Source organism: Chinchilla lanigera, unplaced genomic scaffold (genome assembly GCF_000276665.1).
Source record: "Chinchilla lanigera isolate Chin_1 unplaced genomic scaffold, ChiLan1.0 scaffold00114, whole genome shotgun sequence".
In the NCBI taxonomy this organism is placed as follows: Eukaryota; Metazoa; Chordata; class Mammalia; order Rodentia; family Chinchillidae; genus Chinchilla; species Chinchilla lanigera.
Genome location: NW_004955515.1, coordinates 4,034,029 through 4,049,093, shown reverse-complemented (window position 1 = coordinate 4,049,093; position 15,065 = coordinate 4,034,029). Strand labels below are relative to the sequence as shown.

Below are 15,065 nucleotides of genomic sequence, written 5' to 3'. Positions count from 1 at the left end.
ACCAATAAACAAAATCTCTTTGAGGAAATTATTTTTAGAAGAGAAAAAGAGTCCAGGGAGTTCAGAGACAAAGTTAAGACTGTTGTAGTGGGAGCCACTGTGTGTGTATGCATGTGGGTATCTTTTCCATATTCTTGCTGTCTTCCTGTCTAGTTCTTCTAACAGCTGAGAGTAGTTGCTAAAGTCCCTAGCTATACTTCAGGCTTTATCTATTTCTCCTTTCAGTTACATCAGTGTTTGTATGTTGAAGCTGTTATTTGGTGCTTACATATTTATGATTGTTATCTATGTCTGCTAGAGTGATCTTATCACTGTGTAATGTCTAGTCATATCCATTAGGCAGTTCCTTATGAACAGTGATGAAAACATTCTCAACAAACTACTAGAACACTCAAGTTAGCAACATTTTAAAAGAATTATACACCATGACCAAATGGGATTTATTCTAAGAATGCAAGGATAGTTCAACATACAAGAACCCAAAAACCTCATATACCACATTACAGAACTAAGGGAAAAAACCCTCCACACAGTCATCTCAATTGATGGAGAAAAAAACAAAATTCAACTCCACTTAATCATAAAAACACTCCACAAACTAGACATAGAAGGAAGCTATCTTTTAAAAAAAAAAGCTGTACATGTAACCTCTGGCCCAGACCAACATGCTGGCATCTGTGAGGATTGCTGTCTGCCACCAGAGAAGAGGATGCTTAGTCCTCATTGAGAGAGCAACAGGAAGATTAAACTCTTTACTGAGCCCTGCTATAGTGGCCTTCATCCATCCATGACAGCAGAGTCATCATGATCTGCACATCTAAGAAGTTACCTCCTACACTCCTGCACTGGGAACTGTTTCCAATACATGAAATTTGGGTGTGGGGGGACAAACATTCAGACCATCACATTCCATCCCTGGCTCTCAAAATCCATGTCCTCCAATTCAAGATATCATCATTCAATCGCAGTAACCCCAAAAGTCTTAACTCTTTAGCATCAACATTTAATGTCCAGCTTCATTTAAATCAGATATAGGTATGACTCATCCTGAGGCAAACTGCTCTCTAGCTGTGGACCTATGAGGTCTAACAAATTACCTACTTCCACAATACAGTGATAGATATGCATAGAATATATTCCCATTCCAAAAAGGAGCAACAGGAAAGCAATAACAACAGGTCCAAAATAAATCTCAAACCCAATACGACACACACTAATTACACTTTGAGGGTTGTGAATAACCTTCACTCCATGTCCTGCTCTCGAGCCAGACATTCCTGCCCCATAGCTTTGCAGGGCTCAGCCCATGCAACAGCTTCCTTGGGTTGGAGTCTCACGGCTGCGGCTATCCCAGGTTGGTACTGCGTGCTGGTGGTTCACACTCCCAGGGTCTCAGGGGCAGTCCTGCTCCCACAGCTCCACCAGGCATTATCCCAGCAGGGAACTGTGATGGCTGTGCACCAAGTCTCTGAAACAATCTTTAGAATCCAGGTAGGAAGCTTGTACTCTGAGGGCCTGCAGAATTTGCTCCCTGTGAACCCTGCCATGCCTCATCACTTGTGCCCTCTGGAGCAGTGGCTCAGCCTGGGTCTGCTTCAGTTACACCCAGGATAGGTAAGGAGCACAAGTGTGAAAGCAGAGACCTGAGGTGGCCCTGGGCTCAGAGGTCCCGTAGGCATCCTGGGCTTTTCTGAAAACTTTCTCCTCCAGGGCCTAGTACTCTGGGCTTGTGACAGACATGGCTGCCTGGAAATCTCTGAAGTGGATGTCATTTACCCTTTGATGAACAGCACCTGTTCCAAGAACATTAAGTTTAATATTAAGTTGGTCAATATGAAATGGCCAGTTATTTGATAGCTTATTACTCACAAAAAATGGATGTGGGTCAACCTAACCTTTGTTTTTATTTTTAAGAAGAGAAAGACAATGAAAAGGCAATTCACTAAATTAAGGCAACTAGGCCAGATAAGAAATCTAATAGGCAGGTAAGAACCCATCCTAAAAATGTAATAGCTATTCCAAACAGGCAAGCTAAAGGCTAAAACATCATTTTATTTTAATCAAGAATGATAGGAGGCATGACTTAATCTTCTCTTACCTTATAGATTACAGGGAATCCATTACGCTTTTGCAAATGAAAGATTTCATGTTTAAATCTGACTGGGATATTATTTTTAGTGACTGGATGGCTTAGAACGAAGGCCCATCAAGCTCCTGTACTGACCAGCTATATGGTGATTATTTATAAATCACTTTATGATCAGTACTGACCTAGTCAGAGATCAGCTATGCCTAACAGCATAACTAAAAAAAAAAAATAATGTACCACTGAGGAACAGAGTTTTGAGTTTTTCTCCTGCCACTTTATCTGTAAACAATTTTCAACCATCTAGCTGTAGAAGGGCTCCTTTAGGTATTGTGCTAATCTGGGGCCACATTCATAAAAACAAAAAGCACCAAAGGGAATGTTCTTTATTTGCCTGCACTGAAACTATATTAGAGTTGCTAATTTGGAAGAACAACAATAGAGTGCTATGTAGTAAAACCTTTTAATCTTTTTTTTTTTTTTTTTTTTCTTTTTTGCTATTAGGAGTCAAACTCAGGACCTTGCACTTGCCAGGCAAATGCTGTGTTGCTGGGCTACATCCTTGGCTTTTTAATCATTTCTTTTTTTTTTTTTTTTTTTTGGTACCAGGAATTGAACTCAAGACCTGTGCTTGCTTGCCAGGCAGGTACTTGTGCTGCTCAGCTATATCCCCGGCCCTTTTCAATCATTTTTAATCAACCCTCAAAGTTATTTTGGGGAGACCTAAGTGTCAAGAAATTGGGACATGTATTTTGTCTGTGACATACTATCCCTACATAATTTTTCACTTGTCTAGAGAACAGTATAAAACAGCACCCAGCCAGGCATGATGGCACACACCTGTAATTCCAACACTCAGAAGGCTGAGGTAGGACAATCACTGAGAGTTCGGGGCCAGCCTGGCCTATATAGTGAGTTCAAGACCAGAGTGAAATACATAGCAAGACCTTGTCTCAAAAAACAGGGCTGGGGATGTGGCTCAGTGGTAGAGTTCTTGCCTTGCATGCACAAGGCCCTAGGTTTGATCCCCAGCAGCACAAAAAAAAACCCCAAAAAAACAAAAAACAAGCCAACACTGCACTCCTCATAAAATAGTACCCAAACTTATTAGCAAGCATACTAATTTAAAGCAAACTTTATTAAATTATATGGCCATTTTCATGGAACCCAGGGTGACACAAAACGTACTCTTTCTCCTATGAAAACTGGTGAGCTGGTTAAAAATATGACTAAGTAAATGAGCATAGAGTTTGCAAGTTATAGAAATAAATAAACCAAGCTCTATGCCAGCAGCAATTTCTCCCAAAGAGTATGACTAAGCTTTTAGAATTAGGAAATACCAATGGTGGCAAGGAAGTGTGTACTTCCTCTCAGATGATTAGACACCAGAGACCATCATATGATAGTAACACGGCCAGCCTAGCCTTTTCCATATGACGGAGAAGTGCTATTTCTGCTGAAGTTGTGGATACCAGGTGCTCTCTATGCCGTCACAGATTATAGATATGAGAGAGACCAAAGTTCCTGAGGGCTGTAGGTAGGCAGTTCCACGTGGTGAGTCCCTTATGAGCAAGGAGGAGGATGCAATGTGTCTTTCATCATAGAAATATGAGTAATTCTCAGCTTGCTAAGAGAACTGAGATGGTGCATATGGTTGGCCCGATCATGTGTGCTTTTGACCTTTTGATGTCTGCTAAACCAAATTTTGCAATCCTAAAACTTCTCCCAATATATGCAATTTCTATCCACTGGGCAACTATCTTGATCCATTCAAATATAGGAAGGTAGGAATCTTGTTGGCCTGGAGATTTTAACCATTCTTAGAACTCACCTTCAATCCTTGGTCATTCTAAACCAAATGCAGATAGATTTGGGGCTAACCAGAGCTTGGCTAGCTCACTATTCACTTATAACTCACTCTGCTCATCAGGAAAATCAAAGTAGAGAACCTTGTCAGTAGGGTATGTAGCTTGCCCAAGAGCATTAAGGTAAAGAAGTACAAGATTAGTTACAGGTTGTTCTTTTCACTTTTATTTAAATAAATACAATACTTGTGTGTAGTACATAGCCTGACCAGATTCTCATTTCAGGCTTGTATATTTGAATTTTTAGGCGTGCAATGCTGTGGTCCACAATAAGACATTTCTCTAATTTGAAACAACTGCTTCAGAGGCAAAGGAAAACAGCTGGCTTTTTGGTAAAAAAAAAAAAAAAAAAAAAAATAAGAGCTGGTCAAAGAGCTGCGGTGGTGTGTGGTGTGTGTGTGTTGAGGCTGACAGATGTATGGACAAACTTTTTGGTAAAAATCCTACATTTGTAATGTACCTCTAGATAAAATGCAACTGTTTCTTCTCCTTTCCCATGCTAGGCACTTGAAAATGAGGCTTTTCAGGAGTGGGCAAATCAGTTCATTAACATTCACTGGGTTTGATTTCCCAAGAAAATTCAAACAGTGTGGAAGAAAATGACATTAGGCTTTGCCATTAGAGTTAGTGTGAATGAATATCTTCAAACATTTTTTGAAGTGTTTGAGCATAATTCACTAAGGCAGGAATTGGAGGAATTTCATTTTTCCTAAATTAGTCTTGCTTCTCCTTAAATTCCATCTGGAAATTAAGTAGCAGCTTCTTCAGTTTGAAATTGGTCTGACTGTTATAACCTGTACTGAAGATGCTACTTTCCTTTCTCTGGTTTGGCCATGGCTACTCCCATAGATAATTTAATTAAATAAAAGTTATGGCTTCAACTGCTGTTTGATAGTTTGGCTTATAAGGAATGACTTTAGGCAGTCACCCATTCTCATCTGGAGCTGGGTGAATACAACCTGGGGTAGCAATTTGCAAACTATAATTCTCATAGTAAGAGAGCAGTCCAGGGTAGAGGCCTGAAGCTGGTGAATCTGTAGAATGGCAGACTTGGGAGCGTGGAGACTTGGCCAGGCTGCTCATGCTGACACCCCCCTTGGCACAGACAGCGATCCCCTCCTCACCTCCCTCCAGCCTGGAGTTGTCTCTGGTGCCCAGAGGAAGCAGGGCTGACACAGAGCCCTGCCCTAGAACAACCAACCATCCTTTCTGTGAAGTTGCTGGGGGACAACGGCAAGTCCGGCTCCTTAGCGACTTCCCGCACTGCCTGCTTCTGATCCCAGATTCTCCGGGAAGACATGGTTTGGCTCAGCAGCAGCTCAGGGGAGTGGGACTAAGGCCTGGTGTGTTGAAAACTTCCCCTGCCTCTTGAGACAGCCCAGGCTGGAGTTGTCTGGACTGATGAAGAGTGAGTCTACTTTCTACAAGGAAAAAATCCTGACCACTTCAGTCAGTCCATTAAAGTACAACTAAATCACTCTAAAAAGAATACACTTTGAAACCCTTTGTCACATTTATAAAAACAAAAAAATCCAAAAACTTTCGAAGTTTTAAAAAGTCCTTAAAAATGTATCAACAGCCTTCTTAGTAACAAATATAAAACAGTTTTAAGACACTTGGTGACTTTCTTAGGTCATGTGCCCAGGAGTGTATACACAGAGAGGTTTTACTACTAACATTACCTATTTGGTAGAAGCTCTAGGAAGAGTTCCGTCAAGAAAATAATTATTTTGGAAGGAAAAGGTACTTTTTTCCAAAATGTCAAAGAGAATAAAGATGTAAACATCAAATACTTAACATGTTAATATAGTATCACTTCATTTAAATAAATAAAAGTGGCAGCAACTTTATGGCAATTTGTTCAAGACTAAGATGTAGCTCAAGATATTTTAAAATAAATAATAGCTCCAAACGGAAAGTTCATTTTCAGCACAAGCCAATAGCATTCAAAATAAAGTGCTATGAGAAAAAGTAGCTCCACAAACTTCACCTTATTCACATATGAACAGAAATGTTATTTGGATCTTTAGGTCTGAAATATTCATGGTGAGGAGAAAGTCAGCTTCATAAGAGGCCAGGCGTGGGGCTGTCTTTTGTTGCCATTTTTCTCTTTTCTTCCAATGTGTGCTTAAATATTTTCTTCAGGGTGGTGTAAACTACGGGTCCATTTTCAGAATCCAAGTTAACCTAGTGATAAAGAAAACTTCTATTCAAAGCACTGCAATACAAATTTTAATCAGCCTCTTATCTGGGGAGAAAGGGAGGTGGGAAAAAACGAAATATAAATGAAACTCTGTAATTTAAACTAGGTGTGGTGGGACACATGTAAATCCCAGCACTTGGGAAGGTGAGGCAGGAGATCACTGTGAGGTCAAGGCCAGCTCAGGCTACATAATGAGCTTAAGGCTAGCCTGAAATACATAGCGAGAGCCTGTCTAAAAAAAAAAGGTATAATTTTAAAAATACACATAATAAATTTTACACATTTTAATTAAAGAATACATCAGAATTGCCAATCATGTTAATATCACACTAATGAGTAAACATTCAAAAACTGAAATCTAGTGCCTGGATATTTAGCATAAGTATGTACATCTAAGGATGAAGAAAGTCAACAGTGCATGTGAAGTGCATCTCTAACCTAGAGACAAATCTCCTTTATTAAAGGAAGTATACTGGCAGTAAGTATGGTGCAGAGAAGCTCCAGGCCATTCTGGACCAGTGTTGGAGAGACCTGAGCACTGACTGATGCTGGCTGCCAGCTAGCTACCCCCATTCATACCCTCTCTCTGTGGACCTCAATTTCCTCCTCTCTGAAGTAGAAACCACAACTCCCACTGCCTTAGGATTTCTAGAGTGAATGAAATGCGGCACCTATGGACATCAAACGTATTCTGCACAAACAAAGCTCAGTAAAAGCTAGTTTTCTTCCTCATCACTGAAGAGGTACTGTGTACAGACAGATTCTTTGCCCAGGCTGCCACATTCCAGGTGAGGAGGGACAGCAGGACAGAGAACCAGAGCAAGTGGCCCTGCCCATCCTCAGAGGAACATGTGACCCAGAGAAATACCCAGGATCTTGGGCTCACTGCTCCCCCTGAAGTGATCCTTTTCAGGGAAATTCTGGCAAGCAGATCTAAAGGATCTGAGACTGTAGCCTGCTTGCTTGCCAGCATCATGGGTACTGGCAGAAGATGAGGACTCCTGAGCCACAGCCAGACAGTGTCATTCCTCCTGGTGGCATGTGTCTCATTTTTGTGGGTTCCTCTGACTCCCAAGATCCAACTCAAGGTGACAACTCAAGCAGAGGTTTTGTGTCACAGCTAACAAGCCCCAATCTTCGGAAATCCTTTTGTTGCAATGCTAGGGATTGAACCTAGGGCCTTGCTCATGCTAGGAAGTGCTCTGCCATTGAGCTAATCTCCAGCCCTAAAATTCTAACTTTTTTTTTTTGTTTGTCTGTTTTTCTGGTCCTGGGACTCGAACTCATGACATTGTGCTTGCCAGGCAGGCACTGTGCCACTGAGCTAAATCCCCAGCCCCTAAAATTCTAATTTTTATAAGGGGGCTGCAAGCTAATCAGACAACTTTTGCCCTGAAGAAAAATATTATCTTTATTATATGAGAAGAAAGAAAACTGTGACTTCTGCTCTGCAGGTAAGAGTCGTCAGAGTCTTGATCATTAGACTGCATGGATACGGGACCCATCGATGCTGTCAGTCTCTGACATTTTTATACAATTTTTTTTTTAGGAGGGGTGACACCAGGAATTGAACTCAGGGCTTTGCCCATGTGAGGTAGGTACTCTACCACTGAACTACATCCCAGCCCATTTAATAAATTTTCAAAACAGGATCTTGCTAAATTGCCCAGGCTTGGTGTGAACCTGTGATCTACCTGCTTTAGTCTCTCAAGTAGCTGGGATTATAGGCATTCACCACCACAACCCACTTATTTAACACGAAATGACAATCCACTTCACATGGGTAGGAAGCAGCCTCTCAGTCTACGAAAATGTAAATACAAAGGACCAAATGATTAGATTTGACTCTGGAAACTAGAGAAACAGACTTAATAGACAGAGTGTGCTAGTATTATAAAATACAGAGAAGAAGGAGCCTCAATAAGGAAACCACTTTGGAAAGAACAGAAGGGAAGGAGATTGGATAAATACTAAAAAGAAAGAATCTTCACAATGTGTGAATGAATATAAATGATAACTGCTATTACCATCGATGCCCACCACAAATGTCACTGAAAAGCTGGGTTCTTTAATAACATTTTTATATCATATGTAACAGAACAAATCAGGTCAAAGGTTGAGGGGAACATTCTCTCTTGGCATGAATTTGGCCTTTCTCTGGCCAGAGTGGCTGTAAGCCAAGAGGCTGTGCATAGAAAGGAAGTGTTTTGTTTACCCTGTGCTTAGGACTCACTAACCAGGATACAGTGCCAAACTGCCTATGTTGGTATTTAATTCTCAATAGATGGTTTCTTGTTTAAACCGAAGGTAGAACTGGCTCAACAAGAAAATATTCTTTGACTCCTACTAGGCACATGATTTAAAAATACTTACCCAACACCCAGTTGTTTCTTTTCTTCTATATAAAAGGTCTTTGTTGCAGTGTTCTTCAAAAAACCCACACAGTTCAGCTTTTCCTAATATCACTGGAAACTTACTTTTTCAGCCCAAACTCAGCAATTGCTTAAAAGAAATGCCAAAGACATCACCACTAAGGGGAACTACAGCTGTTTCAGAGGAGGCAGGTGACTTCTGGACTCCTGATTTACACAGATGATGCCGATCTGCGGCAAGGAGAAAGGAGGGAAGAGCAAGACTCACCTTCGTAAAAGCTTTAATGGCATGAGCAAGGCAAGCTTCCTCCACCTCCAGGGGAATTGCCTGCAGGTTCACTATGCAACGCAACACGCAGAGGATAGTCTGGTGCTGTCCCTGTTTTTGCAGAAACCAAAATCAAAAAAGTTGTCTTAAAACTGCCTCAAGAAATTAACTCAAATACAGAGTAAGCAACTAGTTTGTGGCCCATTACTCAATCTCTAGAGCCAAAATATCTACCAAGAACTTTACCAAGTGTTTATTATTGTAATATAATCTGAAAATCTTTAGGAGATAGTATCAAAGCTTGTTAGTTTGTACATAAATTACAATTGAATCTGAAGACCAGTGTAATTTAAAACCAGCTGTTTCTCCTGCAGTACACTTAATAGATTTTCCCCTTTTCTCTGTTTCTGGATGTAATTATTTCCGTTCGACTAGGAGATGCTGAGGCATCATAATGATCTGTGCAATGTGTGCTAGACTATGGCAGATGCTATAGAGAAAGGTGGGCAGAGGAAGAGACAGGCCAGCTCCCCAGTAGTAACGTAGCCCTTAACAAGGCAGCTGCTGGCCTGCCAGGGAAGACCACACAAGGGTGAGTTTATTGACCTGACCACTGGAGACTGTCCACCTTAGTACAGGACAGACTCCATCACTTTGTGCAATACATACTCAAGACATATCTAAGCCATAACCCACCAAGACTCATTAATTTCACTTCTGGAAATCTAAGAGCTTATCTGAAATACAGAATAATCTGCAAGAATAAATGATCATCACAATGATACCCCAAAGAAAAAAACCTGAAATAATACAAATGCTCTCTACCTTGGGGTTGAAGTGATTTATTATAAAGAGTGTTATGACACAGTGTGTGAGCCTGTGCCAGAAAGATCCGAGTTTGAAGAACTCTGTGACAAATGCCCTGAATTTTGGGCAAACTGCTTTACCTCGCCTTGTCTGTAAAGGGTTCACCCACTTCTAAGCACCAGCAAGATGAACAGAAGTGAAGAGAGAGCTGCCTAACAAAGGTCGATCCCTTCCCTTGCCACCTTCTATTTTATCGCTGCAATTTAACTGCTGAGAAAATATTTTAAGAATGAAAGCTAGACACAGGAAAAATATTATCTCAAGAGAGACATATTATACAAAACTGTGTGTGCGTGCACGTTACTGTGGGTGTGTGTCCTGTGTCTCAGTGTGCATTTGTGTGCGGGCATGTGCCTGCAGGTGGGTCTGCGTGCATGCTGTGTTGTGTATGTGTGCTAACATCTTAGTGAAGTTTGGAAATGAGACGTTTATATTGTAGCACAGCAGGTAACTCAACAACATTGTTTCCTAAAATGAAAACAAAGCTAATTTTTAGTTAAAAATTTAGTATCTTTATATGGTTAAAAACACTAACATGAAAGGATCTATGGTGAAAAGTAAGGTTCCTTTCTTTCCTGGATGTCCTATAGTATCCTTCCCTTAAGACAACTACCATAACCAGTTTCTTACTTTTCTTTCTATATGCTTCTGTATTTTATAGATATATAAATTACATGTGTATACACATTTCAAAAACATATAGGATGGGAAGCTGAGCAGCAGGGTGTGCCGGCCCTTGGGCTGGCCCCCAGCTGTGCAGGCGCCCAGGAAGCAGGCAGCAGGCACCTGGGAAGTGGTGTGGCGGTGCACGCCAGCCCTTGGGCTGGCCGCTGCTGTGCAGTCGAGAACTATCATGCCACAGAGAAGCACTGACACAATCAGCCCGTGCTGCGGAGGCGCACCCGGGGATGTGCGTGAACCATCCTGACATGGAGAAACCCCAGGGAAAACACGCCACACGGTGGGTCGCTCTTGGCCCTGCCCTTGAGAACCAGAAAAGTCCAGAGTCAGCAGAGGAGCAGCTGCTGAACAAGGACTCGGAGAACACGAGACTACAGACGAGGCCTGACAACTCAGAGGTTGAGCTGACTGGGGAGGCGAGAGCCGTTCAGGAGCTGGAAACTAGGAGGACCTTACACAATACCTGGGGAGACCTCCTGGAAGCCATTCTCCCCCTGACTTTACAGGCTGCAGTGAAAAAGCACGTGGAGCTCCGGAGAGGTCTGCACAGAGACTTCATGGATTACATAGGTGCCCAATATTCAGATTCTAAAGAACCACCTTCATGGAGAAGGCACATATCTAGGTTACCTGCCTGGGACACTTTGCACCTGATGGTGCTGAGACTGACTAACGGGCCGAGGACTTTATCCACATATTCCTGCTGCCTGTGTTGATGGTTGGGGAGAGGACACTAAATGGTTGTGGGGTCCCAATGCACTGGGAGGCTGGAAAGATGACTGGAGTGGGTGCTCCGTTGACAGTTGAGATGGAGGCACCCCCCCAAAAAAGGGAACACCCCTCTGCTTTCTTAGAACGCTTACAAGAGGCATTGATAAAGCATACTTCCCTGGGTCCCAGTTCAGTAGAGGGACAAATTATTCTTAAAGGTAAGTTTATTACTCAGTCAGCCTCAGATAGTAGAAAAAACCTACAAAAACTGGCTTTTGCCCTAGATAGCTCACTTGAGATGTTAGTAAGAATTGCCTCCTCAGTATTTTATAGCTGTGATGAGGAGGAGACCAAGGAGAGAAAACAAAGAGACTAAGAAAAAGCTGCCTTTGCTGCAGCACTAAGAGAAACAGACCCTAAGTCTGATTCTTGGGCCCCCAAGAAGAACTCCCCAACTACATTCATCTGCTACTGCTGTTAAAAGCCAGGCCACCTCAAGAGGGACTGCCCTAAGAAGCCCCCTAGGCCATGCCCTGACTGTAAAGGTGATGACTAGAGGTCAGACTGCCCTCTGAAGGGAAGGGCCCAGAGCTCAGACCCCTCCTACCAGCTGGTCCAACAGGAATGAGGGGGCCCAGGGGATACGCTGCCTTCTCCCTCTGGCCAGACTGCCATCTCCACGGAGGAGCCTCCGGTAATCATGACTACAGAGGAAAAAGTAAACAGCCTATTGCTGGATACTGGTGCTAGTCTCTCAGTCCTTCTTTTCAATCCTGGCCTTCCTTCCAGCCGTCACACCTCAGTGAAAAGAGTCACTGGTGAGGAGGTAATCCGCTATTTTTCACAACTCTTAGGCTGTAACTACTTGTTAGATCTTTCTTGCATATCTTTGTTTTCCTGAGAAACCACTTTGATGATGCCAACATGTATTACAGCAGCCATTGATAACTTCCTACCAATCTGTCCATAACTCTGTAATGTTTGTATTGTTCCTATGCTATTTTGTAAATGCATGTATGTTTGTTACTATGTGTTTCCAACAACAACCATTGAGAATAGTCAATGATTATTTAATTGATCACTCATGTATAGCTCTATTTGCTTTCTCTAGAAACCACTTTGAAGATACCAAAGTATAGTACAACAACCACTGATAATTTCCTACCACTTTTGTCTGTAACTTACTATTATTTGTCTGTTTACTTTCCTGAGAAACTATCTTGAAGATACCAATAGGTAAAATAACAACCATTGATAATTTTTTACCACTTTGTCTGTAATTCGGTAAGTCCCCCTATTACTATGTTATCCTTTACTCTTTAAAATAAAAAAATAAAAAAACCACACAGGAATGTATGTTCCAACCTACTTCATGGTTTTCATGTGTACATGCTTGTAGAAAATAAGTTTAAAAAGGGCTGGGGTGTAGCTCGGTGTTTGTAGATTTACTTGGCATGCAAGGGGCCCTGGGTTTGATCCCCATCACTCTTCCCCTATTATACTCAGTATTTCTGAGATGTTTATATTATTTGTGGAAAACAGCATACTATTAAGCAAAAATGAAGTATAAAATTACATGTTAAAATGATTTTTTACTAAGTTAAAAAAGTACTGTTAAAGATTTGAAAATATTCTCCCAGGATTGTACATACTTTTTTGTATTTCCTAAATGTTTATGCTATGTATCAATTTCTTCTGTATCACTCTTCTGGTTTTCTCTCTCTCTGTGTGTGTGTGTGTGTTTTGGTGACTCACCCCAACACCCTAGGTAAGTCCTCTACCACTGATCTCTGTTCCCAGACCCCTCTATTTCTTTTTTGGGAAGGGAGGTGCTGTACTAGGGATTGAACCCAGAGCCTTCACACTGAGGTATATCCCCAGCCTTTTCTTTATTTTGAGATGAGATCTCAGTAAATTGCTAAGCTGCCTAGGTTGGGCTGGACTTGTGATCTTCCTACCTTACTCAGTCTCCCAGAGTGCTGGGATTACAGGCCTGTGCCACCACATCCAGCTTTAATTTCTTTTAGCTTGAAAAACTATTAAGTCAGACCTAGATATGAGATTCTGCATGAATTCTCTTTGTTGTAATAGTCTTTTTTTTAAGTGTGTGACATTTATATTGAGGGCCTTATGCATTATCTGGTCCAACAGTACTTTACCTTCTCTAATAAGAACAGGGCTTCAGCAGCATCAGCCTGTCTGTCAACCAGCATGTCCACATCCTCTTTAGTGATTACAGGCTCCTTCAGTTGCTCCACCCAAGACCACATCAAACCACACAAGATGAAAGGGTCTCTCTCACCACATATTCTTTCCCAAGCTCCATCTCGGGAATTTAGTTCTTTCTAAAAAAGAAGAGAAAGAGAGACACGCTGAAGCAGGGAAAAGACAGAGAGGCGTAGGGACTGACAATTGCTGGTCCATAGGCTGCCCGTGAAAGTGGAGGCTCAGGTCTGTGGTGCCAGTTGCGAGTGCTCCAGCCCTTGAGCTTCCTGCTGGGGACACTGGCTAACTCAGGGCACTTCTCTAAGCTTCATGCTCCCTCTGAGGCTGAAGCTCATGCCCTGCCTCCCATGGGGCTGGGCTGACTACTTCATGAAGGGCTGCAGAAACTCAGAGCCTACATAGACTTCATTCAGAAGCCAGAGGCAGTTCAGTAAGAGGGAATCTTCCTTTTCAGGCTTCTGGCAAACAAAACAGAAATACTGATTAGAGAAAAGCAGAATGGTAGAGGAAAAGGTAAAAATAAGGAAACATTTATAAATTAACCTGGGATCTTAGGCAAACCTTCTGACTGAAACTTCAAAGTGCATTTTTTAAAAAGTGCTTGCAAGTTCGTAAATTTATTTCTTTAACATGCTTTTTTAGAATCCTATATAGAATATATCAAAGAACAATCCTTGCACCCTGAAATTTGCTAGGGTGAAAATAACTAGGAAGTCTTGTTAATACTCCAAATACTCGGAGACAATGTAAGCATGAGATTTTATAAACTCCCCTTCACATAAGGCAGGGGTAAAGTGAGATGAAAATTTTAATTAACTTCTGATGGGGGTCAGAATTATGTTTCAGTAAATCAATCAGTTTTATGATAGTAATTAATGTAGTGATCCCTTCCATTAATGCATTCACTCAGTATTTGCAGCATGCTTACAACAAAACAGAAAGTATTATACAAGACTTCTGTCTTAACTTTTACAGAACTCTGCAGGGAGGCTCCTCACAGATAAAAGTGAGAGAGAGGAAATAACTTGCCTGGGACCCCAAAGCTAGACACTGGCAGAGGCATTCCATGCAAGCTGCCTCACTCCATCTACACCTGCTAGGCCCAAGGACCTCGGCTTCCCTGTACCGAGTTTCTCTTTATTATCTTATAAATAAGTCAATACTTCCAGTTGTCTGTCTTCTTTCCCATTCTCACAGGTCATGTTTATAAAAGGTAACTTTGGATTCAATTTTATGTAGCTAAGAAGGAGACAAACTACAAAAAAACCTCTCAGTAAATGACTATTTAAGGCAATGCTTCCTGAAGCTTTCCAGGGAGGTGAGGAAGACCTAAGAGGACAATGGAAAGAAAACAGTCCGTGCTCTGGCTGTGCTGGACACAGCTGTGTGACCTGCAGCAAGGCATTCAGCCCCTGCGACCCTTAGTTTTCTCATCTACAACACTAAATTCATAAGATAAACAAGGAATCTATAAATGGTACCTTCCGCCTCACAGGACTAGTGTGAAAATCACACAAAGTAATGCATGTGAAAGTGCCTAATATACATATAGATGACATCATATTATTCAAATAATGTTCATTTTAGTTTTTTCCACAATTCAGTTCAATCTTTTAAAAGTGGAAGACCTAAAATAAAATCCAGAAAGCAAAAAAAGGGGAGGCTATCTCAATTAAAGGTTTGTGTTCATATGTTAAGTAAAAGCCACAAATAGATCTCAGAGTCGTCCTGTCAGATAAAATTAACATCAACATGGCAGTCTGTGGTCTTTCCCATTTGCTTCCCT

General features: G+C 41.5%; 1 protein-coding gene across 5 annotated transcripts in view; it reads right to left on the bottom strand.

Moving 5' to 3' along the window:
- Nucleotides 1-4,094: 4,094 nt before the first annotated feature.
- The window catches only part of Ptpdc1 (protein tyrosine phosphatase domain containing 1), a 132,505-nt gene continuing 121,534 nt past the window's right edge, over nucleotides 4,095-15,065 (bottom strand). For all 5 annotated transcript variants that reach the window (XM_005408892.2, XM_005408890.2, XM_005408891.2 and 2 more), the window contains 3 exons: nucleotides 13,213-13,398; nucleotides 8,795-8,905; nucleotides 4,095-6,138 (listed from right to left, as the gene is read on the bottom strand). In XM_005408892.2, coding sequence (XP_005408949.1) covers nucleotides 6,016-6,138; nucleotides 8,795-8,905; nucleotides 13,213-13,398 — 420 coding nt within the window. In that variant the 3' untranslated portion in view covers nucleotides 4,095-6,015. The remainder of the gene's footprint in view (nucleotides 6,139-8,794; nucleotides 8,906-13,212; nucleotides 13,399-15,065) is intronic.